This window comes from Castanea sativa, chromosome 1, assembly GCF_040712315.1.
Source record: "Castanea sativa cultivar Marrone di Chiusa Pesio chromosome 1, ASM4071231v1".
NCBI lineage: Eukaryota > Viridiplantae > Streptophyta > Magnoliopsida > Fagales > Fagaceae > Castanea > Castanea sativa.
This window is the reverse complement of record NC_134013.1, coordinates 91,319,245-91,344,618: the sequence shown is the minus strand read 5'-3', so window position 1 is coordinate 91,344,618 and position 25,374 is coordinate 91,319,245. Positions and strand designations below refer to the sequence as shown.

The 25,374-nt window shown below is 34.4% G+C and overlaps 2 protein-coding genes across 2 annotated transcripts; one reads left to right on the top strand and one right to left on the bottom strand.

Moving 5' to 3' along the window:
* Window positions 1-11,839: 11,839 nt before the first annotated feature.
* LOC142622730 (protein STICHEL) lies at window positions 11,840-18,893 on the top strand. Its single transcript, XM_075796259.1, has 6 exons — window positions 11,840-14,077; window positions 14,301-14,514; window positions 15,100-15,663; window positions 16,765-17,494; window positions 18,401-18,482; window positions 18,579-18,893. The coding sequence occupies exons 1-6, from the start codon at window positions 11,987-11,989 to the stop codon at window positions 18,693-18,695; spliced, it is 3,798 nt and encodes a 1,265-aa protein (XP_075652374.1). The 5' UTR covers window positions 11,840-11,986; the 3' UTR covers window positions 18,696-18,893.
* Window positions 18,894-20,665: 1,772 nt separating this feature from the next.
* On the bottom strand, window positions 20,666-24,323 carry LOC142622744 (DNA-directed RNA polymerases II and IV subunit 5A-like). The gene is made up of 4 exons (XM_075796270.1): window positions 23,995-24,323; window positions 22,930-23,109; window positions 22,240-22,353; window positions 20,666-20,951 (listed from the first exon to the last, which is right to left on the bottom strand). The coding sequence occupies exons 1-4, from the start codon at window positions 24,193-24,195 to the stop codon at window positions 20,826-20,828; spliced, it is 621 nt and encodes a 206-aa protein (XP_075652385.1). The 5' UTR covers window positions 24,196-24,323; the 3' UTR covers window positions 20,666-20,825.
* Between the last annotated feature and the right edge of the window lie 1,051 nt (window positions 24,324-25,374).

The following is a 25,374-nucleotide window of genomic DNA, read 5'->3' as shown; positions in this document are numbered from 1 at the left end:
CACACATTTCTCTATTATTTATGTCTTTTAGCATACTCACTGTTTTAGTGTTTTAAACAAATCAAAAATAAAATAAAAAAGTAAGGACTAATAATAATAATTAATTAGATAAAGCCTTAGAGAAAGAATGAGAGATACAAAAATGTTGTGAATTGTTAAATAAAATGCACTATTTCACTATATCAAAAATAAAATATCTAAAACTAACAAAACATTTGTAAGAGAGAGAAAGAGGAATTTGAGAGGTTACCATCTCCATTATACTGGCCTTTCACCACCATCAAGACGCCGAAACTCCTACGGGTATTTTTTTTTTTCCTTTTCTCTTTTTTAAATTAGAGGCTTAAATATGATTTAGGTTTAGGTAATTTTGTTGAATAGTTTTTGTTTTGAGTATATAGGTAGAGAGAATATTTGATGCGCAATGTAAAGTCATATTCTATCATGGTTTAATTTTAAATCATTTATAGGCCCTGGAGAGAGATAGAGAAACACAAAAATGTTATGAATTGTTAAATAAAACACACTATTTCACTATATATTACCAAATAAAAAGACTTGAAACTAACAAAACATTTGAAAGAGAGAGAAAGAGGAATCTAAGGGATCACGACCTCCGTTACACTGGCCTCCCACCACTATAAAGAACCAAAACCCCTTCAGGTAATTTTTTTTTTTTTAAATTAGGGGCTTAAATATGATTTAGGTTTAGGTAATTTAGTTGGATAATTTTTGTTTTGGGTATATAGGTAGAGAGAATATTTGATACTCAATGTAAAGTCATATTCTACCATGGTTTAATTTTAAATAATTTATAAAACATATGTATACACACTTGCCATACCATGTCTTAATGTCGCACTATTGATTAGTGAAAGGCGATCAGAGAGTTTGGCATACTTTCATTTCATGGTATAAAATATGTGAACATAACACAAATTAGCTAATTTTCATGATCTCGTTACCTTTTGCATTTATTTTTGGTTTCATGATTTTTTTTAAAAAAATCTTACTTTAAGAAGGCTACAAATATGCAATGCAGCTACTAAACTAATTTTTAATATCTAAAAATGTATATATTTCTTTACTTTAATTTATTTTACTTTTTCTTTATAATATATGTATAACATTATCTAAAACCGTCTTACATAAAATATCACAAAATTATCTGTGTATCGCATTGACAACTTGCTAGTGATATTAATTTTATTCACAATTTATCTCGTAACAATTAAAAAAAAAGTATTTATTACGCACGCGTTAAACTTGGAAATCGTCACAATTTCAATTATTTTTTTACATGTGTGTAAAGGTATGTATATTATCGAGTGAGCAACAAGTTTTGCCTTTAAAAAATTTAAAATTAATTTCCTTAAAGTAGTGTCCTATTTTTACCCAAATGGAAATGAGTGTAATTAGGGTCCGTTTGGATACAGCTGAAAACTGAAAAATGAAAACACTGTAGCAAAATAATTTTTAAATATGTGAATAGTAGTGTGGGTCTCATTTTTAATTTTAAAAAATCTGAAAAGTACATGAACAGTGCACCACTGTGCGGTTACTGTTCACGCCCAGTGGTGAACAGTACATGCTATCTCTGTTGGAACATGTGCGCAGGAAGGAAAAAAAAAAAAAAAAATCTCAAACGTAAACGCCAGACGCAGACTCCCTATCCAAACTCAGCTTAAGTGTACTGGTAGAGATGCATGAGACAATCTTGGAACTGGACATCACTGAGTCAAAGTACAACTCTTGGTATGACTCAATCAAATTATGGGTTCACACAATCCATTAACGTAGCTCCAAGAACGGTGAGTACTGACTTAAGACAATTTTTATTTTATTTTTTATTTTTTTATAACATTAATCATTGTGATCAGGGAAAGTTTGGAAGAAAAAGGATGGATAATAGTTATTAGAAAACTGAAAAAGGAAAGTAATTGAATATTTTTACATGTCAGTAGATGTACAAAAACCGCCTATAAATAAACTTGATCTGAATTGGGATTAAAGTGCGTATTGACCCAAAAAAAACTTGGACAAAACTAGTGGCGGAGCTAAAATTTGAGTCAAGGAAAGACAAAACTTATATATGATATACGCAATTACACAAATTTATGTGAATATATAATATTTGAGACCAATTTGAAAAATTAAAAGTTATTTATTTTGAAAATTCAGATTTGTGCAAAAAACACCAGCTGTTTAGACCTCCAAATTAAAAATTATAGCTCGGTTAATTTTACTCTAACTTAAACTAAGTGCGGAATAGAGTAAATGCGAGCGAACGAGCAATAAAACTACTCTAAATCATATTCATCATATAAAAACAGTAAAATGAAAGCTAAAAGAGTAGGAAAGAAAGATGCAAATACAAAATAGCACGCCAATATGTTAATAAAGAAAAAACCGAAGAACTCGGCGAAAAACCTCTCCACCGCCCTCCAAACGGTAAATCGATCCACTAGACAATAAGTTTGGATACAAAAATAGCAAAAAACATTCCAAGCCTAATCTACCCATTGCACCTAAGTCCTCCAAGATCCTACTCCAACAAAACTTTTCGGAATTATGTCTTGTCTAGCTTTCTAGATCCCGCAATGCGCTCGATAGCATCCGCCAAAGCTTGGCTTCTTCCAATGCTTCCCAGCAGCACCAAAACCTCACTTTACACTCAAAATGGGTGTGGTAAATGTTTGGGCTATTAACTTCTCAATGATATGGATATGAAGAGATAGAAGTATGAGGAAAACCACAAAGAATTTTGTAGATGATTGTGGGTATAACAATCTCTAACTCTCTAGTGTGTATGCTAGAGTTTTCTTTTTGAAAAACACTCTTTCCAATATGTGGGTAATGAGGGTATATATAGTGTGGGTGAAGATATAGTGAAGCAGATATGCCAAAATAGCAAAATAGAACATTTTGCGGCTATTTTGCGAGAAGGCCTTACCCGCAAATTACTTGTGAAAATCAGCTGTCATGACTCTTTGCATTCCAGTCATGTGATCTGCACGTGGCTCACTTCGCGGAAAGGCTTCTTGCGAAACTTCTCTCGAAATCCACTTTGTCTTCAATTAAGCTTGAGTCTTCACACTCTCTCTCACACACAACTCATACAATGAAATCTCACATAAAATACATGATAAAATATGATTGAACAGAATTGCAATCAAATTTGGTACGGAATTAAAGCCAACACAAAATAGTTGTAAATAATAACTTTACACATTTAAATATTAACTAATATTTTATGTAATTAAGAAAAAAGCTTATTCATAATATTGTATTTATCTATTGAAATATTTCTAACATGAGTGATCTATTTTTTTAATTTTTTTTAGAGCCAAAACTCAAGTTATGAACAAAACTATTAGTAGTTAAACAAATACTGAGTGTAATATATGTGAATTTCTATTATTTTGGTTAATGTGTTCTAATAAAATGTTCAAATTATAATATGGTAGGGGCAAACTAAAAAAATTTCAGTACAAAACATGCTAGTGGAGGACTTAAGGTTCCTCAATAGTTCATTTAGAAGTTATGCTTTGTTTTAAGACAAAAAAATAAAGTGACATTTAAAAAACCCAAAAACAAAAAGTAGGTAGGGGTATTTAATAACTAAAGATATTTTTTGGGCTGGATAGGGGGGCGACTGCCCCCCCCCCTCGATCCCTTCTGACTCCGCCCCAAGACAAAACAATAAGTTCAGTTAGCTTAACAAAATAAAGTCTAGTCAGTTCAATTGATAAAATTTTTTTATACTATATTACTATTAAAAAAGATAAGCATTTCCCTCTCTAAAAAACACCAAATGTGATTAGCATTTAGCATGCTGAAACAATGAGAAAAACTGGTTTGCATTTAGCAGCACACACCAACATACCATACCAAAGGTGAACTAATTTCTTAAACAATACTATGAAGTAATTTTTGGAATCAAACAGAGATGGATCAGCGCCAACACGCTTTTGGCAATACTGATTTAGCTAGTATGAAGGAATTAGGCAATGTAGATTTCAGTTCGAAAACCAGAGATAAATCCTAATTGTGTCTGGTTGGAAAGTATTTAATTGTTGAAGGGTTCAAATACAGCACGAAAGATTCTTTACAGCTACTTTCTATCTTCACCAACAAAGTTAGCACAGTGATTTCCAACTTGATGTGTATGTTGAAGTTACACTACCTAGCCTCAAAATACTGGAGAAGTGATCAGTAATCAAAGATTAAGCACTAGGAAAGTGAGACATATAAATCGAGCCTCTTTGATTTAAAGCTTTTGGAGTAAAAATATTCGTGCTTTTCAGTCTTGTAGTAAACATGAAAAGTGTGTTTTCACGTTGCATCATATCCCTTGAGGTTTCAAAAAGTTCAAAATAAAAAAGATAACCAAACTCACCCTTAGCATATGAAGTGAGGAATGAGTATGTCCACAACTGATTGGAGCCATCTGACATCTAGTTGTATGGTGAATTTTTTGAATACTCAGGCCAATAGTTAAGTTGAGATCATTTTTGAGGGCCCCAATTCAGCCCTCTACAAAATTTATGAACCCAATGCCTTTGAAAAATCCTCTGATCCATGAACCCCACTATTTCTCACTAAACCTCTAAAACACCTGCCTTTCCCATATTCTCTTGCACCCCAAAGTGATAAGCTACAATCTAGTTTTTTAATAGGTTGATAGACCACATTCAATACGAATTTCGTTCATCTGCAAGTAAAGTCATTATCATCCATTAAATCCTATGGTGATGGTGGGACAACTACCTATGCTACATGGACCTACTCTTTAATTAAATGTTTTTAATTCCTAAGACAGCTTTCTGTCAAATTGATAGCTCTCTCTGCTTTAACAAACGAACAAAACAATGTTCATAATTCATGGCTAACAAATGGAAGTGGACGAACCAAGCATGTCCTAATAGTGGCTTTGGACAACTCCTACAAAGAGAGAAACATGTAGAATTGCCTAACAACCAATAATGCTTGTATCTCCCATTAAAGAAAAAAAAAATGCTAGTATCACATACATTTTATTATGGTTGTCCTACATGTTAGACTATAAGTTATTGATAATGACAAAGCTATGGGCTTGTGTCTGCCCACAAACTTGTGGTTCAACTAAAAAATTATTGTCATTTATAAAGTTGCTCATCTTCCTCGGCTAAACCACTTTTTTTTTTTTTTTTTTTTTTTTAATTTCAACTTATAGTGTTCGTTCCTGATGATACTCTTTAGACCACATAGTTAATAGTAATACGTTGTTATAGTAGCTTGTAATTGAAATAATTTTACTTTTACATGATCTATCACTAACACAATTTTCATACTACGTTAATCATAATAGAAAGATATTTTATATATGTATATTTAATGAATAGGTAAATGTGAACTCTATTTATTCCAATAGCTACTATAGAAATTTCCTACCCTACGCGTTTATAAGTTTTCACATCTATCTGACATTTCTTTTTATATATATAATTATATATATTTGCTAAAATGACATTTCTTGACATCACTGTGACGAAATTTGGCATCTTTGCATGCAAGGCAATTTTACATTATGATGATTGGTTTTACATTTTTGTAGCAAATATTGGTACGGGACATGGACATGACATGTGGTTGCGTCTTGTATTTCAAATAAAAAATCTTGTGTAAAATATTTTCTATTTGAACAAATTAAAGTGTTTTGGTTACTTGTCTTTTGCATTTAATCCCTTCTATCAATGAATAGGGGCCTATAAAGTTATAGTCCCTCAATTAAATTATCCAATCGATCACATGTCATCTGGCATTTGTTTTTGTTTGTAGAGTGCACATCCAATGAATTAGTAGAATTTAGAAAGTCCCATCTCATTCTAATATGTGCCATGTTGTTTCAATTCTTATTATAGAATACCCATCTTTGACTAGTAATCACATGTTTGGATTCTATCCTGAGTGAGAGAGATGGAATACTTTTATTATTAAATTTCCTTTATATATGTTTGGAAACTTCATTTGGAAAATAAATATAAAAAGTTGAATAATTGAAAGAGACTTGAGGAGGAGCTAGTCTTGTGGACTCTCTTATCACATGCATAATCAATGCATGTAAAGGGACAAGAAGAAAGAGACTGCTCTCCAATATTGTTCTACCAAACTGTGCTTATTGTGACCACCACTTTTCTGCCTATTATATATATATATATATATAAATATAAATTACACAAATAGAAAATCAGATTTACAATAAAATATATAAATTACACAAATAGTGTAAGTGCACAATTGCACCTGGACCCAAGAACAGTTATGGGCTCAGGCCCAATGAGCCTTAAACAATAAAAATTTGTAGAGAGTGGGCTTGAAACCCAGGTTAGAAGTGAGTGAAGATTAAATGACAAATTAAAGATTGCCAGTATTTGGAAACAGCAAGAAGTAATATAAATAGGTCTCCTCGGACGTAGGCCGAGAGCTGTTCTTATATTATCTCTCTCTCTTTGTCCTTTTTCTTTTTAGGTTACAAAAAGTCCGTCGTCATTTCTGTTTTAGATCTCCCCTTAAATACTCTTCTTTTTAATGCTTTATACACGTGTTGCCCCAACTCCTCCCTTAGCCTAGATATTTCTTTTCTTAGTGCCTTTGAACAGTAACTAGAAGTTTCCCTTCCACTGTTCAAGTGTCACCTCCCCATTAATGCGGCCAGGGTGGTAGGTGCAGGGTCTTTAATGTGGAGGTAGCAGCCTTTACTTTTGACACTTTCCCAACATCGGTGCTTCTAGGACATTCAAGGGTTCACCCCCTTTAACCACTGGTCTTGACCGTGTCATTCACTAACCTGTACCATGAAGTCCCGGGTTCTCTGGTGTTAGTCCGAGGAGAAAAACATCTTCGGCTGGATCCTCGGATCCTCGGCGCATGGGCCGACCTAAAGTACCAACAAGCCCTAAACCCAAGAGCAGGTCGGCCTTCCTTAGTAAGGCCCAACGGCCCATATCCCTATTAAGATCTTTTTACCCCCCACAAATAGAAAATCAGATTTACAATAAAACAATTATTTTGAAAGCACATGATTTTGTGTTTTTTTTTTTGAATAAAAAATTGTGTTATTATTATTATTTATTTTAAATGATCTGAGAACACATTATTCATATATTTTGTTAGAGATATATTAGACATATTTGCCTACTCCTACTTGTACTAGTAGTCTGAGGTTTAATTGCATATATATATATATATATATATTTTTTTTTTCGTATTATGGTTTATTGTAACATAAGTTATTGTACTACACTTTTATATAATAAAGATGTAACTCTTAAAGGTTTCCTCCATGAACATAGGTCGACAAGGTTGAACCGTGTAACCCTCGTGTTTTCAGTGTTCTTATTCTATACTACCCATTTCCGCATCTACTCTAACATATACAACATGGTATACACATCATGTTGCTAATATATTTTAACATCTTTGTTATACTAAAAAAAACTAATAATTAATCACAATTAGAACTTTTCCTAATAATTTGTAAAGCCCAAGTATACTTAACACAAATCTGAGTTTTTAACTTGAATAAGTAAACCAAATAGTGGGATGTTTAAGTTTTAACTCACCTGATGCACAATTTGTACAAGTGAAATTGAGTAATGAACATTTGATAAGATCTTATAGAAAGAGTCACAACTCACAAGTTTCTCTCGGCAACATCTCATTCTAAATAATATTTGACTAAAAAAAAGATCAATTTTAGAACTATTCAAGAGATTTTCGTAATGAGAATAATATAAAGTAACAAAAAAAAAAAAAATCAAAGTAGACTCCTCATGAACTGAGTGAGGTTGATATTTTAAAAAGAAATATTAGTTGGCCTTCTTATAAAAGGGGTTATTTTTTTTTAATAAAAAAATTTCAATAGTTATTGTGGGGGCAGAAGGGTCAGAATATGTTCTTGAGCCTTGAGCTTAATGATAACTTGTCCGATGAGGGTTTAGTGGTAATAACTATACCGAATTTAAAAGCCCACAAGCAAACTATTGCGAAAGAGGTTGGTGGAAATAGTCCGAAGAAGGGGATCTCCTCGGCTATATGAAGTGAAGACTATATTATACACTAGGATGTTTATAAGGAAATTCTAAGAGGTCTGATGGATGAGGATGTGTTCCACAAGAACACAGAGAAAAGGAGTGAATAAGAAATATCTTAGAGAAAGTTTTTACCACCACATTAAAAACTCTGCACCTACCTCTCTGGCCGCATTAATGGGGAAATGACATCTGAACAGTAGTGATCAGCCTTATAGCTATTGTTTGAAGACTTCAAGAGGGTGGTGGATGAAACAAGTATCTAGATGGGTGATCTGTTTCATACGTGGAAGATGGTGGACAGAAGGAGGATGATATAAAAGGAAAAGAAAGGCATTCAAGGGGGAGATCGAAGAAGAAAAAGAAAATACTGTACACATCACCTTCAATTGTAACATATTTTTAAAGGAAGGGAAAGCAATACAAGTCATTCTCGGCTTACACCCGAGGAGAGTTTCTATCACATAATCAGTTCGTCACACGTAAATTGGGGATCTAGCCCATCATTTTTGTTATCCAACATCCATAGAACCTAGGTTTCAAGCTCACACTCTACAAATTTCATTGTATAGGACTTTTTGGGCCTGCACCCTTCATACTGTTGGGTTCGGGTGCGAATTGTGACCTTACAGTTATAATAGAGAAAATTTTTTTGAACTTTGAATGTTTTTGTTAGGAATTAAAAGAGGTACTAGTTAAACTAAACTGTTCATGGCTGCTCAACTCAATATTGAGCCGTTTTGTTATACAATCCAATTATCCAAGTAACACTCAATTTATTTTAAAACCTTTCACTCAAAATATTTTTTTAACCTTTATCTAAAATTTCACAAAAGGTTTAAAATTGAGTTGAATTAGAACATTTCATCAAAATATAAAGAATTAGAACAAGATCCAATTTAATTCCTCACTCCTGCCGACATTACATTATTGCTATCTTATTGAATTGTCAAAAAAAAAAAAAGCAATGTTCTGAAAATAGTAGTTAATTATTTGTTATAAATTTTCTTCCCATAGTTTATAAGGTAGTTGAGAATGTGGTGTGGCTCAAAAGGTAATTTGAAACTAATAACTAAATTCTCTATAAACAATAAAATACAGAGGGAAAAAAAAAATTGAAATGGTTTAACTAAACTCAAATTATTTTACATCTTGTAGTCAAGTGGCATTGTCCCCTCCTTTTTATTAGGAGAACCAAGGTTTAAATTCACCTTCTTCCTTTTTTTAGAAAAAAGGTTTGAATTTAACCTCCCTCTTCGTTGTAACTTGTAACTATTGGATTTATAAAATAAAAAAAAAAAATTTAAACACCAACATTATACAAAGTTTTTTAAATAATTAATACTTATTATATTTCTCATATAATAAATAAATATTTTGAAAAAGATAACACTATATGCAACTCATCGATCAATGCAACAATGTATTTGAATTTAATAAATGAATGGTAACTAAGTTGTGTTCATTTTACATAGAGAATTTCTACATTAGTAGTTATTATTAGTTCTAATTTGAACTCACTACTAAAATTACATTTTTTACCTATAAGTAACAACTGTTAACAACTTTCCACTTAAAATTTATTGTAAAAATATTGTGGACATAACATTTTTCATTTACAAATCGATGCAACAATAAACATGATTAATATTGCATCAACAACATAGTAAATGCATTTGCTTAATTACTTTTTCATTTTATTTGTTGGAAGTTGACCTATCGATTTGTAATATATATAGTAAGACTTGTAATAATTGTAGCATCACTCAATGTTTTAAAGTTTTTTTTTAAGAGAGTCTTAACCTATGACGTTTGTTCTTGATAATAATTCTGTATTATCAGACCAAAACATTTTAAAGCTAATACGGTGAAAAGTTCTTAAATTTTTGTTTCAAAAAAAATTCTTAAAATTTTTAAAGTATTCATTATTAGCAATTAAATAAACATTGATTTTCTAAAAATAAATAATTAAACATTGATTAATAATATTGTATACTGTGATATTTATTTAAATGATTAAATTAGGAAGATTATAATTATTTACCAAGAAATTACTTCAAAACTTTGAGAAAAAATTGATCTAATTATTATGAGAGGTGTTACTGTAAGTACACAATTGCACCTGGCCCCAAGAACAGTTATGGGCTCAGGCCCAATGAGCCTTAAACAATATGAATTTGTAGAGTGTGGGCTTGAAACCCAGGTTAGAAGTGTGTGAGGATTAAATGACAAACTAAAGATTGCAAGTACTTGGAAACAACAAGGAATATTGTAAATCAGCTTCCTCGGACGTAAGCCGAGAGTTGTTCTTCTATTCTATCTTTCTCTTTGTTTCTTTTTCCTTTTAGATTACAAAAAGTCCGTCCCCCCTTTTGTGTTCTAAGTTGCCCCTTAAATACTCCTCTCTTTGATACTTTGTACACGTGTTGTCCCATCTCCCCCTTAACCTAGATATTTCTTTTCTCAGTGCCTTTGAATAGTAACAAGAAATTTCCCTTCCACTGTTCAGGTGTCACTTCCCCATTAATGCGGCCAGGGTGGTAGGTGCAGGGTCTTTAATGTGGAGGTAGCAACCTTTATCTTTGACATTTCTCCAACACCGGTGCTTCTGGGACATTCTAGGGTTCACCCCTTTTAACCATTGGCCTTAACCGTGTCATCCCCTAATCTTTACTATGAAATCCCGAGTTCTTCGATGTCCATCCGAGGGTAAGTTCACTCTCGGCTGGATCCTCGGACCCTCGACGTATAGGCCGACCCATAGTACTTAACAAATTCTAAACCCAGGAGCAGGTCGGCCTTCCTTAACACGGCCCAAAAGGCCCACATTCCCATCATGATCTTTTTACCCCCCACAGTTACGTTCTAAACATTTTCACAACAAATCATAGATGGTAAGTTGCTATTGGTTCTAATTTGAATCTACAACTTAAATTACTTTTTTGTTTACTCATAATAACAAATAACAGCTTGCCACTTATGATTTGTTGTGAAAATATTGTGAATAAAACATTTTTCAATTATTATATACCTAAGTAGTATTAATATTAATTAAATTAATGTTGTAATCCACTAAAAAAATGTTACCACCGCTCCCTTTCGTGCGGTGGTCACTTTACAAGTATAAATGCTTGTGGGGTGTGGTGGCAAGGGTCGGAGTTCAAGTCTCCAAGAAGAAGCTTCACAAATACATACACTTAGATTATGTTAGAGTAAATTTATAGTAAAAAAAAAAATCTTATTCTCTTAGAGTACATGTATAGAAACATAAAATCTTGCCATCTTGGTATCGAATAATTTAGTGAAAAATTGAAAGGTAAAGTATAGAAACAAAATAAATAAAAGAAGAAGAAGAAGAAGTAAAGAGTGTTTTTTTTTTTTTTTTTTTGGGTTGAGAAGGAAAGAGTGTAAAAGAAAATAAAAAGAAAAGAAAAAGGACATGATTGAAGGCGTAATCCCGGAGACACCGGGTCTGGAAGCCGTGTTTCCATTTTTCATCTTTTCATGATCATCATCATCATCCTCCTCCTAATTCTCATTTTTTATATTTAAATATATTAATTATATAATTAATTAACAAGAACACAAAAACAAAACACAACAAAACAAAATCCCATGTTCATTTCATACGCTCTCTCAAAGACACTCTCACACACACAAGTCACAACACAACACACAACTCAAACAGTCATTTATTCAAGAAGAGGCGCCAATTAAAACCCACACAAAAAAACAAAACAAACCCTAACACACACACATACACAAAAAAGACTGACACAGAGAGAGAGAGCGTGTGTGTGTGTGTCTGTGTGTTTTTGTCAAAGTAAAACACTGCCATTTCAGAAGTTGTTTCTGGGTTTTGTGATTTATGGGTTTTTACTTGTGAAAGTTGATTTCTTGTTAGAAAAAAAAAAATGGCAGAAATGAGAGTCGGTGATCCAAGCAAGCTCCACTTGAAGAAGAAGGAGCTAACTCAAATCCGAAAAGCAGCTCGTGTTTTACGCGATCCAGACACTACTTCTTCTTGGAAAAAATCCCCTCTCAATTCCTCAAGATCTGTACCATTGTCATTACCACTACCACCAAATGCTGTTTCTACTTCTTCTATGAATTTGTTACACTCTGATCACTTCCAGTATTCAGTAAACCACAATATCAATGGCAAGGACAAGGACAAGAAGGTCTTTCTCTACAACTGGAAGTCCAACAAATCATCGGCTAAGAATGAAGATCATGATGTTGATGATGAAGATGAAGATGGGGATGAAGAGAATGATGGGTCTTCTTCCTTTCAGTGGAGTGTTGATGATAGCTTAAGCGATGCCAGGAATGGTGGGGACTCAAAGAGCGATACCCGTTCTTCCATATTCAGACGCAGAGATGCAAATCTGGTTTCTTCAGCCAAAAGGGTCGCTGCCATTAAGAGGAAAAGTAAGAAAACTAATACCCATCTCGATGTTTTAGCTAGATATCAGCTTAAAGATGTTAACTTTGGTAGAAATTCAAAAAAATTGATTAAGGGTCATCCTTCTATGGCATTAAGCCAAGATGACTCGGTTGAGCAATCTGATGATACTGAATACAGTAATTCAGAAGATTTGAGGCCGATTTCTGGGGCTTCCCCATTGCTTTCGAAGCTTAAGAGTAGGAATTGGCCTCACTCCTCGGCTAAGTTCTTGAGAAGTAGTTTAAGAGAGGATAACTCTTCATATTCGTATAGTACACCTGCATTGTCGACTAGTTCTTTTAATAGGTATCGTAATCGAAACCCGAGTACTGTTGGGTCTTGGGATGGCACCACAACATCAATGAATGATGGGGATGACGAGGTGGATGATCATTTGGATTTGCCAGGTCGCCAGGGGTGTGGGATTCCTTGTTATTGGTCAAAGAGAACACCGAGACATCGTGGTGGTGATTGTGGGAGTTGTTACTCTCCTTCTCTTTCTGATACTATAAGGAGGAAAGGAAGTAGTATCTTGTGTGGCAGTCAAGCAATGTATCATGGTCGACATCGATCATCATCACGTTCCAACAAGCGGAGTATTGCTGCGAAAAGTGCCCGGGGTGTTCTCCCGTTGCTTTCTGATAGTGGTAATGGCAGAGGAGGCTCATCTATAGGAACTGGGAGGAGTGATGATGAACTCTCTACTAACTTTGGGGAGCTTGATTTGGAGGCTTTGAGTAGATTGGATGGAAGGAGGTGGTCGTCCAGCTGTAGGAGTCAAGAAGGATTAGAGATTGTGCCTCTTAATGAGGAAGGGGAAGAGGAAAGCACACCAGAAAATATAAAGAGTTTTAGTCAGAAATACAAACCCAGGTTCTTTGATGAATTGATAGGGCAGAATATTGTGGTTAAGTCACTTATAAATGCAATTACAAGGGGTCGGATTGCCCCTGTTTATCTTTTTCAAGGTCCCCGTGGGACTGGAAAAACATCAACAGCCAGGATTTTTGCTTCTGCCTTGAATTGTCTGGCTCCTGATGAAACTAAACCATGCGGCTACTGTAGGCAATGCACCGATTTCATCTCTGGCAAGAGTAGGGATCTATTGGAAGTTGATGGAACCAATAAGAAAGGGATTGATAGAGTTAGGTACCTATTGAAGAAACTATTGGTGAGGCCCCCCTTAAACTTCTCAGGGTACAAGGTATTTGTTATTGACGAGTGTCACCTGTTATCCTCTAAGACATGGCTGGCATTTCTCAAATTTCTTGAAGACCCACCACAGCGAGTTGTGTTCATACTAATAACGACTGATCTTGACAATGTACCCCGTACTGTACAATCGCGGTGTCAGAAGTACCTTTTTAACAAATTTAAAGATGGTGATATTGTAGCCAGGTTGCGAAACATTTCTGCCAATGAGAACCTGGATGTTGAATCAGATGCTTTGGATTTGATTGCTTTGAATGCAGATGGTTCACTTCGAGATGCAGAAACTATGTTAGAACAGTTGAGTTTGCTGGGGAAAAGAATTACTACGTCTCTCGTTAATGAACTTGTGAGTTTGCTTTGCCAATGCTTCCTTGACATGGCCTTGAAGTCTTTTTTTATTTTTATTTTTAACTTAAAAAATAAAAACATTTTTTTTTTATTTTATGACTGGAAGATCAAATTGTATATGTTAGAAAATTATTTGGGTGAATGCTTTTGTTTTATATTATTCTTTAATTGTGTGATTGAATGGTTCAGACCTATAATTTAGTGTGTACAATCTTCCACAGGTGGGAGTTGTTTCAGATGAAAAATTACTGGAACTTTTGGACTTAGCTATGTCATCAGATACTGCAGAAACAGTGAAAAGAGCCAGAGAGTTGATGGATTCTGGGGTTGATCCAATGGTTTTGATGTCTCAACTGGCCAGTCTCATTATGGATATCATTGCTAGAAGTGCCGTTGATACCACATGTAGTGATTCATTCCTTGGTACACGAAGCTGTGAGTATCATTCCCTTCACTCTGGTGCCTGTAGTGCACTTCATTCTTCATCACAAGTTTTGGTAGAGTTAATAGGAGACAATGTCATAAACAACTGGATAACATCAAATTTATGGTATTAATTGGAAATACCCTTGATTTAAGAAAATGTTTGGGGAACAAGTATAAACTTATATGGTGTACTGTTAAGCACAGTGAGAAAAAAAATCTATATTTGATGATAACCCTTTGTTTTTTGTTTTCTTAAAAAACACAAATAAACATTTGATGGATCTAATATTGTTGGTAGATTTGGCCAATGAGCTTTGGCTCAAATGGCATTCTGCAATTGAACCCAACATTTACTGGGATCTTACGTAATTGATTTGGTGGCTTGGGATTCACTTTTTAAAATTCACTGGTGTACACCACTTCTTCTTCACCCCACCCCCCACCCCCCCCCCCCCCCCCCCCCCAAAAAAAAAATGTTGCTGCCTCTTGTGACTGGCTGACTATCATTTTAAATGATCTTTTTAAGAAATTGAAAATTTCATGATTTTATCTTTTGATAATCATCGCAATTGATGGTTGCATTTTATGCTTCAGTGACTAAAGCAGAATTGGAGAGATTAAAGCATGCTTTGAAGCTTCTCTCAGAGGCCGAGAAACAGCTAAGGGTTTCAAGTGAACGCTCAACATGGTTCACAGCAACTCTATTACAGCTTGGTTCACTGCCTTCTCCAGACTTTGCTCACTCAGGTAGCAGCCGGAGGCAGAGCTGTAAGACAACTGAGGATGACCGGTCTAGTGCTTCAAGAGAAGTTACTGCATCCAAACAGAAGTCAGGTGCTCAATATATGCCACAAAAACCAGCTTCTCCTGCTTCCTTGCACAAAGCAGTAAGTAGCAGTCCCAACCATCTGGCGGAACTATTATCACGGATTGATGTTTTCAGTTCCAATTCCAAGCCATCACAAAGCCAATCCGTTGATGCTGGAGCCTCAGCTTCCTCATGTGATGATGTTATGGTTGGAAATATAATTTTTAGATGCATTGACTCAGAAAAGTTGGATGATGTCTGGGCACGTTGTATTGAGAGGTGCCACTCAAAGACACTGAGGCAGCTGCTTGATGCTCATGGAAGGCTTGTATCTATATCTGAAGTTGAAGGTGAGCTCATAAATTTTACTCTCTTGTTTTATCTTTCTAACTGTAAAATTCTATATGAGTGCTTAAAAATCTGCTCAACTTATTATTAGGTTCAAGTTGCTTGCTGCTGATCCTGGTCAGGATTGGGGCTGGGAATCAAATAATATTAAAAGTCAGCTATGGCATCAATGTATTAGTCCAATAACTAATTATTTAAACTGATGTTTATTTTAATTCCAGTTGGTGTAGTGATAGATTACACTGATGTTTATTTCGATTCCAGCTGATGTAGTGATGGATTCGTGCACTAAATTAGCTGTATATGGTGTTACTCTACGTGCTAGAGCAAGTTTCATGTAACTGCTGAATGATTTGTGTTCTGAAAGTCTGATATGAAAAAACGTGGATTCTTGTAGTTACTGTTAAGTGTGATTTGTTAGCTGATATGGACACTGATGTTACTTAAGCCATAGTTGTGCTGAGAGTGAATTATATTATATCACTCACCAAAAGAAAAGAATATTATATCATTCATTGTATTGGAAACAGAAACAAACTTTTGGCCTTCATGTATTGCATTACATGGTTTGAAAGGAGCATCCAACAATGATGATGTGAAGCAAATGAATCAACATCATCTTATGAGACAGTTGATTAAATTTCTAATGAAAATTTTCAAACTGATTAGAAAGAGATCTCATATCTGATTTATTCATTCAGATTTCTTTAACTCTTACCATAAAATTCTGTACTCTACTATTTTAACTTATGATGCTATACAGATCAATCATTCATATGTACTTTCGGATCCAAAACCCAACATCCCCCCCCCCCCCCCCCACCCCAACCCCCCCACATTCCCCCGCTTTTTTCTCAGTAATATCAGGCTGTGCTTGGGTTGGTAGAGCTTTAAGAAAATAAAGTTTCTTCTAAGCATAACATTGGACTAGTTTTCTCGAACCAATTGCTGATTGGCTTAGTTTTTCAACAAGTACAAGAGTTTAATTGGATCAATTTTTTTTAAAAGCTGATCTCATAGATGCCCTTTATGATGGGAGACCACACTAGTGCTCTCTTGCTCTCCCCCTTTTGTTCTTTATTCTTAAATGGTTCTGCATGCAGGTGTTCTCATTGCTTATATTGCATTTGGAGATGGAGATATTAAATCTAGAGCAGAAAGGTTTTTGAGCAGTATCACAAATGCGATGGAAATGGTTCTGAAATGCAATGTTGAAGTTAGAATTATCCTTTTGCCAGATAATGAGGCTTCCATAAATGGTGTAAAGCTGCTTGAGTTACCAGAAGGTCTGAAGAAGGCAGAAACAGCTCTAGCGATTGACTGGGAAAGGAAGGTAGTTCACACAAATGCAGTGAATGGTTTTTCTAATCATTCTCCATTGCTGGATGGAACCAATCAATCCACCTCTGGTTCATCAGAGTTACTGGCTAATGGCAACAGTCAAACCAGTGGTGTGAGAGAGAGGAAACAGGAGATTCCAATGCAGAGAATAGAATCCATTATTCGTGAGCAAAGGCTAGAGACTGCCTGGTTACAGGCTGCAGAGAAAGGCACACCTGGATCATTGAATTATTTGAAACCTGAGAAGAATCAGGTTCTGCCTCAAGAAGATGGCATATATTCTCAAGATCAATTGGACATTAATTCAACTGTGTTCTCCTCTCAGCACCGGGAAGATGAAGATGAATTAAATCGTGAACTCAAAGCTTTGAATATTAACAATGAAATGGTCCTCCAGAAGAAAGAAAATGGTAGAAGGATTGATCATTTTCCCATGTCCCCAAGTTTATTGCATAATAACAGCTTAGCAAGCAATTCCAGTAGAGATAACCCGTGAGTCTCTCTCTCTCTCTCTCTCTCGATATATATATATATATATATATATATATATATATATATATATATATATATATAATTTTTTTGTTCATAACTTTCTTTGCATTTCACTTGATTGAACACATAAAATTGCAGACTATATTGCAACACTAGTTTGTGACCTTAAAAGATGCATTTTGAAATTTAAAATCACAATCCAGAATTCACATAACCTGTCAAACTTTGGAGTGGAGATTCAAGAATTTCTCATCATTGACAAATTTTGGGTTCCTTTTGATCAACAATAATGAGATGAAAATGCTTGCAAAAGATATTATTTGGATGCTGATACAAATATAATTCTATTACTGTGCCAAACAACTTTATAAAACTCCATATTGAATATTAGTATTGATCTTTTAAAAGGAATTACAGGTCAGGCTCCTCTGCTTCTTGATGTTAATTCTGAATGAATAGAACTTATTAGTCAATATATAATTGTACTTCTTGTTCACCTTCCCTAATGAGATCACTGTTTGAATGGTCTCCAGTCTTGGGCCACAGAGAGTTTCAATCTAATACTGATTTAGTTGACTTTCTCTCTTTTGTATTTCTTTAGGGTTATTTCATGTTTTCACAAGTGTAGATGAGATGGTTCCTTTTCTTCAATAATAATGATTGGTTTTCCACGAAAAAAAAATAATTGGTTTGAATGATAGTGTTTAAACTGATAAGCCCTAATTCTCTGAACAAGGTCATCTTGTTAAGTAGTATATCTTAGTTTGATGTTTAACTCAGCCCCCTAGGTAACTCCTCGCGAAGCAAAGTTCACTGCTGTCCATGTAACATTCTGCAGGATCTTCTGTCCCACTGGTCTTATATCTGTCCTATTAACACCCATGCTCATTCCTGCTGTTTTTTCAGGGGATATGAATCAGCATCAGGACCTAGAGGTTGTAGTGGATTTTTCTGTTGGAATGAGACCAAACCTCACAAGAGGGGAATGGTAGGCTGTTTCTTTATCTTCCCCCTTTTGTTTTTATATTTTTATGTAGGGAAACTTGTTTAACCCTGAAGAAACCTTTTGTCACTTTGTAAACAGGTTAAAGGGACCCTTGTTCGACCACACAAAGGTGGACGATTTTCATTGTTTGGAAATTGCAGGAGGCCAAAGAAAACAGAGAGCAGATCTAGAACTATAAATGGGAGAATTTTGTAGTTTGGAGTTTCAGATCCAATGTTTATTTTCGTTACATTTTTTTTTTTTGTATTTATTTTTACACTTGAGAGCCATTCTTCAAGGGTGTGAGCGAGAAGGAAATATGCGATGTAAAGGTTTTGTGGTTGGCTTCTGCATTTTTCAGCTCCATCCAGATTGTATGCAATTAATAAAGGAGGACAGTGGATGCTTAAATTATTTCTCCTGTTTCACTTTTCAGTTGTTCCAGTTGCAGATGGTTAAGATACGGTTGATTCTTTTTCTATTCTTCCCTTATTTCAAGTTTTAATCAAACAGAAACAGTAACAGGGTGATACAAAAGGATGTATACTGCTCCCCTAATCTCAAATTCTGATGGTAAGAATGGTGGACGTCATTTAAAGTTGGGAGTATCACTTTGAATTCAATGGTAATCGACCTCTTGTTGAATAAGAGGATTTTGGTTTATAATTAATGTTTTTGGACATAGCCTAGGGAGAATGTTAACATGCAGTCATATACTATAATTAGTACACATGCAAGTTCACCATTTCTATTTTACTCCTGAACGGAAATGTGCCACGGTTGTTGCTGCGGGTGGTAATCTGAAAGCTGTTTTTGATCCACTCATCTTTGCCTTTCACAATTCACTTAACAAAGGGTTTTGCTTTTGTCTTATTTTCTAAAAACCGAAGCATAATATTTTTTGTTGTAACACTTCTATTAAGCCACATCAACCTAGTATACGGGTCCCTTTTGGTTCACTTCAATCCATGTCCATTCGATCTATTTTGGTGATGCTTTGAGACGAGAGATTTATGTATAAAGAGGAGTTGTTTTATTAGCAATTATGTTACATTATTATTATTATTATTTTTTTTTTGAGAGTTTCAACTTAGCATTTTTGTGCTCTGTTGATCTAGATTCGGCGTCAATTTCCTTGTTTGAGACATTATTCACACAAAAAAAAAAACCCTAAATCGTAATTAATTTTCCTTTTAGAATTTACTTTCCTTGGAAAGTTATAGAGAGAGAAAGAGAGAGCAGAGGACACTAATTAGTTTAAGGATTTAAGAAGTCATTTTCATAGCACAGGGTTGTGTTTGATAATGACCCCGTAGGGGATCTCTTTATATTTGACCAAAAACAAAAGAATTATGAAATTTATTTCTTATTAAAATTTTCTATATCAATGCATGTGATCGATGCTTAAAATTTTTTTTCTTCTTTCATGACAAATTATTTAAGAAATAGCTACAATTAGCCTCCCATAAAATTTCCCAGCATAGCGTCTGATTATATGTTTTAGATTATTAAAGCCTATGGAAGCTGATGTGTGCAAGTTCCACAAGCAGAGGGGTGGAACTCAAAATAAATAAACAGAGGGGTGGACTTCTCATGACCTAACAAACCCTTATTCGTTCTACTTTTGATTTGTAGGGTTTACTCTTCATTGCCATTTTCTAATTGGAGCCCCAAAAGCGTCTCTTTCATGTCCTGAATGTAATGCCAAGAATATGCCTTTTTATTTTCCATAACTAATGATAGATGCGGAACCAACCAAGGTTGGTTTTCTTTATATATTAAAAAAAAAAAAAATTGTCGGTTTCGGTTGCTTTTAGTTGAATTAATCTTCAGTCACCCAACTTGGCACAACGTCCAGTGCTATACTTGTTTCATACAGCAAGGCCTTATTCAAGAGAACATATGACCATGTCAAAAGGGCATATAATGCCTGAAATAACTTAGCTCCTTGGACAGTAAGATATTAGTCAAGCACATTCAATGAACAGCATCACCAGGATAACCACAAGTATGAGAGGGTTTGCGGTATTAGGAATTACTCTATTGTTTGAGGAGAGAACCGCAACAGAGAAGACAGAGCTTGCATCTTTAACAAGTACACAAAACGCTTACGTTAAGATGCATGAAGAAAATGCTAACAGAATTACAAACCACCACCACAGACAGCATACATTATGATGCACAACTGAAGAATAACAATAAATATTTTCATAACATATTTGTCTTGAAACCCCCACTACAAAATCCCTTAAAACTGGCCTCTTGACGATTTTGACGAGCACAACAGCACTTTCAACTCAAGTGCAGCTCAAACAATCTCCTAAGCAGTCACTAAAATGTAAATACTTATACAACATATCGGTAGGTGACATATCGGCCAGCAGTTTCACTTGGCCGGATTATCTTCACAACTTGTCCACGCTTCAGCCCATAATATCTGGCAATTGGATCAGTCACTTGAATACGAGGCAGCTGCGTTCCAATCACCCAAAACGTAATCAATAAAATATCAAAATTTGATGGTATTTGTAACAAACATGCAAAATGACATGCATTCAGAAGGGGCTACATCCCAATCTTGAGGGATGGTAGAAAAAATTTACATGATCTACACAGATATCCCAGTAAGGAAAAAAAAAAAGGAAAGAAGAGATTGCACATTCAAATTCGCTCATGATCATGTGATTGAAAAGGACGCCTTCATTAGAGAAAAAAAAAATTGAAAAAGATATGTTAACATTAGAGCAAAACATTTGGATAATTACAAAGTTGTCCAAGGTAACAGGTAACATAAAGAGGGCACTCTCATAGTAGCCTCATTGTCTGATTACGTAACTCTGAAATATTGTGGCGGTTTTGTGTAATTGCAATTAGTTTACAACTTTTTTATTATTATTTAGAAAACAGTAATACTTGTTAGAACATACGAACACGAACACAAAAGTAGTATATAGAGTTTTTAAAACAGTAATACTTATTAGAACACACAAACAACAATTAGTTTACAACTTAGTTTGACTTATTACATTCAATTCTTAGATTGCACTTTGGAAAACCAAAAACCCCAAGAATTTGTCCACTGACATAGATCACATCCAGTGATACCAGACAGTAAAGCACACTGTAAATAACAGATAACCTGAGCCCAGCTGATTTGTTAGGACCCTACCAGGCTTTAGAGAACAGCGCTACACTCAAAATCACTAGGATAAATTTTCCTCAGCTCTGCTCATTAGCTCTCTTATGAACCTAGTCCTTCGAAGCTTTACCTTATTTCAACCTCAAATTTTATTTTATTTTTGGTAGGAAGGGATTTCATTAACCAAACAAACAAAAACAAAAGTAAGAGTTTGCCACAACAGGGTGATCACAGTACAAATTAGGACTGTTGAAGGACATTAACAAAGCCACATCATCCAAGGATACACACTAATAGCAAAAGTCTTTCTGCTAAACACAGCAACATTTGGCCAAAGTTTTAGCATATTTAGAGACCAATCTATAATCATGGAGTAGACTAACAAGTTTCATGTTGTCTAGCACAAAAATGATGCTCTAATGATTGATTTTGCGTAATAATAATCATTTCTTAAAACCAATATTTATGTGTGTGCACCTAAATAGTTAATTTTTGGCATGTTAAGGCATATTTTCTGTAGTATAAGCTTCCGGTCTCAGCAACAAACTCATAGATTCTAACAAAAGTTTAACTGCTATCAGTTTCCAAATATTTGCGACTGAAATGTTAACCTACACTAACCTGTGTTTCTTTTACGGTGTATCTCTCCAGCAAAGTTTTCTTCTCCTCAGTTGTAAGCACCTGATGCTCGGGAACAAGAACATGCTCTTTAATGTTTACCATCAGCTCTGCCTCCTGTATGAACGGATATAAGTAAGAATTTAAGAAGGAAAAAAAAAACTTATTTATACAAAGCTGCATTTGAATATGTTCCACAAATATCAAGCAAATTGAATGTCACCAATAACACCTCACACACAGACATAAAAGAAATGGTTCGTGTGTCACAAAGATGTCCCAACATACTAATAAAAAAAAGTCCCAAGATGATTACTTTGTCACTTTAGCGTAAAATCTCTTCAAATTGATGATAAAGATGATAAATCAGTTTAAAAGGAAAGAAAAAATCACTACAAAAAATCTCTTCAACCATCAAGTTGCAAGAATGGGTGACTGGTTGAATAAACATTCAAGCTCAGTAAACCATCAAAACCACCACTAAGAAGACAAACTTTCAAGTTCACTCAAATAGCTAAACCATCAGACCCACCAAGACCCTTGGGCGATGTGCATACTAAGCAGGCCATTGCAACAGCCCTGTTGTCTACAATACTAAGATTCCTTGGGTAAGAAAATAATGGATAAGCTAGACAATAGACATAATTTAAGAGCCACAACTTTGTTCTTACAACATTATGAAGTCACTTTCACCTGGAAAACCTCCAAGTGGAACTTTGCAGATATCTCACTTATACAAGTCCTAGCAAAGGGGGTTAAATTTTGTTGAACAACCAAGATTGCTCTGAAAACATTCTCCGACTTCATGCGATTGGTGTAAGTCTTCATTGTCTTAACACCAACCTTTGGTTCCTCAGGGAAGAAAACATAGATCTGGTATACAAGGAACAACCAGTAAGAAAACCAACAAAAGAATGCATAGAAGTATACACAGGTACCATGCGTTGTACATTCTGATCATATATATCAAAACATATAACTGGTTTTTTTTTTTTTTTGAATCCTAGATGTCTCTGTTGGAAACAAGAGGAAGTGCCAACCGGTTGAGCTACAAGGCTCTTAACAGAAAAAATAAAGAAACTATGCACATAGAACAGTTATAACATATGAATTGATCTAGCTCCACTTTCCTTGATCCCAAAAGAATCATAGAATTAGTGATATCAATGACAATTAAAATGTAAATGCTAAAAGCACATACGAGGAAACCCTGCACAGGGAAGTACTAAACTATACTGGAAGCAAGAAAAACTCAAAACGTAGGCAAGCAACATCAATCAAACCTTGGTCCCAAAATTTTGGGGTTAGCTAGGATTCTCAACAGGCTAATCAGGGTCAGCCACATTTGTTCCTTTCCATCATTCTATTCTACCCAAAAGCATACCCTATGTTACCTTCTTAATTAACATGTCCCATTTTGATTGAAATTGGATAGTATAAGTTTGTCAATAGGTTCATATTATTGATGATATAAACAGTCTATTCAAAGTAACCGTGAAAGAGGTAAAACATTTTAGTCATGGTTTCACAATATATAGGAAAAGAATAAGTTAATCAAGTAGCCCATGTCGTAAGACAAATTATGTGTTTTTTTGGTGAATTGGGTTTTGACTTCAAGAATCAATATGGGTTCAAATCAAAGATATAATTTAGGGTTTCTAAGTGTTTTTTTGTTTTTTGTTTTTCCCTGGAGTTGAGTATAAAAAATTAGAATAGAATTGAATATAGAGAAAGAGAAAGAGAAAGAGAAAGAGAAACCTGATCAGAGGAATCAGTACGCTTGGTTTTGTTGATGACAAGGTCTTCCCTTTTCATGCTCTCGCCGTATTTCCTTCTGAACTGGTCTTTGGTCATGTCAACCTCAAAGTCTGCAACCAAATAACCCCGATCCTTAAGCATTTGCATCACCGTTTTTCGGATCCTAAATAGCCTGTTTGTTTCATCCTCCGACACCACCATTGCAAACCCCTTTCCTTCACCAAACAATGAGCGCTGCCCACCTTCTGGATGATCCAAAAAAACATACGACAAAGATCTCTCAGAGAGGAAAAAATAATAAAAACTCTGAGCGAACGAGAATGAGAGAGAGAGAATAATATACATGTTTAAAATATATATATATATATATAGAGGTGCTAAGTCCACAATATTTTTACAATATTTTTACAATAAATCATAGGTGGTTAGTTGTTATTGGTTCAAATTTGAACCTAATACTAAGATTACTTTTTTACCCCAACAATAACAACCAGTAACATCCTGCCACTTAGGATTTGTTGTAAAAATGTTGTAAAAATATTGTGGACATATCATTTCTCATATATATATATAGGTGCTACGTCCCAACATTTTTACAATATTTTCACAACAAATCATAGGTGGTTAGTTATTATTGGTTTAAATTTGAACTTAACACTAAGATTAATTTTTTGCCCCAACAATAACAATTAGTAACAACCTGCCACTTAAGATTTGTTGTAAAAATATTACAAAAATGTTGTGAACATAGCATTTCTTATGTATATATATATATATATGTATTATTTTTTTTAAAACAAAATAAAATTACTTCGTAGTTATTACAATAATTGAAGAATTTGTTCTTCTCGTTTGGGAAAACCGACATTGACATCATCGTTTTTACGTGCACGTCACTCAGATTATATAGGGAAATCCGGAAAAGGTAAAGGATGGATTGATTTAAGAAATAATTTCAGAAATTTTTTATGAAAAAAGAAAAAAAAATAATATTAAATACTTTCTAAAATAGTCTATTAATAAATAGACTAAAAAACATTGGTTAACAAGTCTTTTTATTATATTTAGTCGCAGCATGGTATTTTAATAACATAGGCGCGTCTATGCTAGTAAGTATTAACAAAACTCTTAATAATAGATTTTTTTTATTCCTTCAAAAGAATGGAAAATTACTGTTTAAGCTTTATAGTAATACAATAAACAAAGGGGTAATTGGTATTTTTTTTTACCTCAAATGACCCCCAAAGTTATAACTTTGTAACACTTAAACCCACGTCATTTGTTTTGGTATTAAGTCTAACGGAATGTAACATTAAAAGACCAATTTACCATCTACCGTATGTTTTGGAGGGAGGAGTAAATTGGACTTTTGATGCAAAA

Excerpts from the sequence above, each read along its gene's own strand:
- LOC142622730 (XM_075796259.1), top strand. The coding sequence starts at position 11,987 with ATGGCAGAAATGAGAGTCGGTGATCCAAGCAAGCTCCACTTGAAGAAG. Across the intron at positions 15,664-16,764 it reads ATCTATATCTGAAGTTGAAG|GTGTTCTCATTGCTTATATT; the intron begins GTGAGCTCATAA and ends TTCTGCATGCAG. Across the intron at positions 17,495-18,400 it reads AATTCCAGTAGAGATAACCC|GGGATATGAATCAGCATCAG; the intron begins GTGAGTCTCTCT and ends CTGTTTTTTCAG.
- LOC142622744 (XM_075796270.1), bottom strand. The coding sequence starts at position 24,195 with ATGGTGGTGTCGGAGGATGAAACAAACAGGCTATTTAGGATCCGAAAA. Across the intron at positions 22,354-22,929 it reads TCCACTTGGAGGTTTTCCAG|GAGGCAGAGCTGATGGTAAA; the intron begins GTGAAAGTGACT and ends CCGTTCATACAG. Across the intron at positions 20,952-22,239 it reads ACACCGTAAAAGAAACACAG|CTGCCTCGTATTCAAGTGAC; the intron begins GTTAGTGTAGGT and ends ATTGGAACGCAG.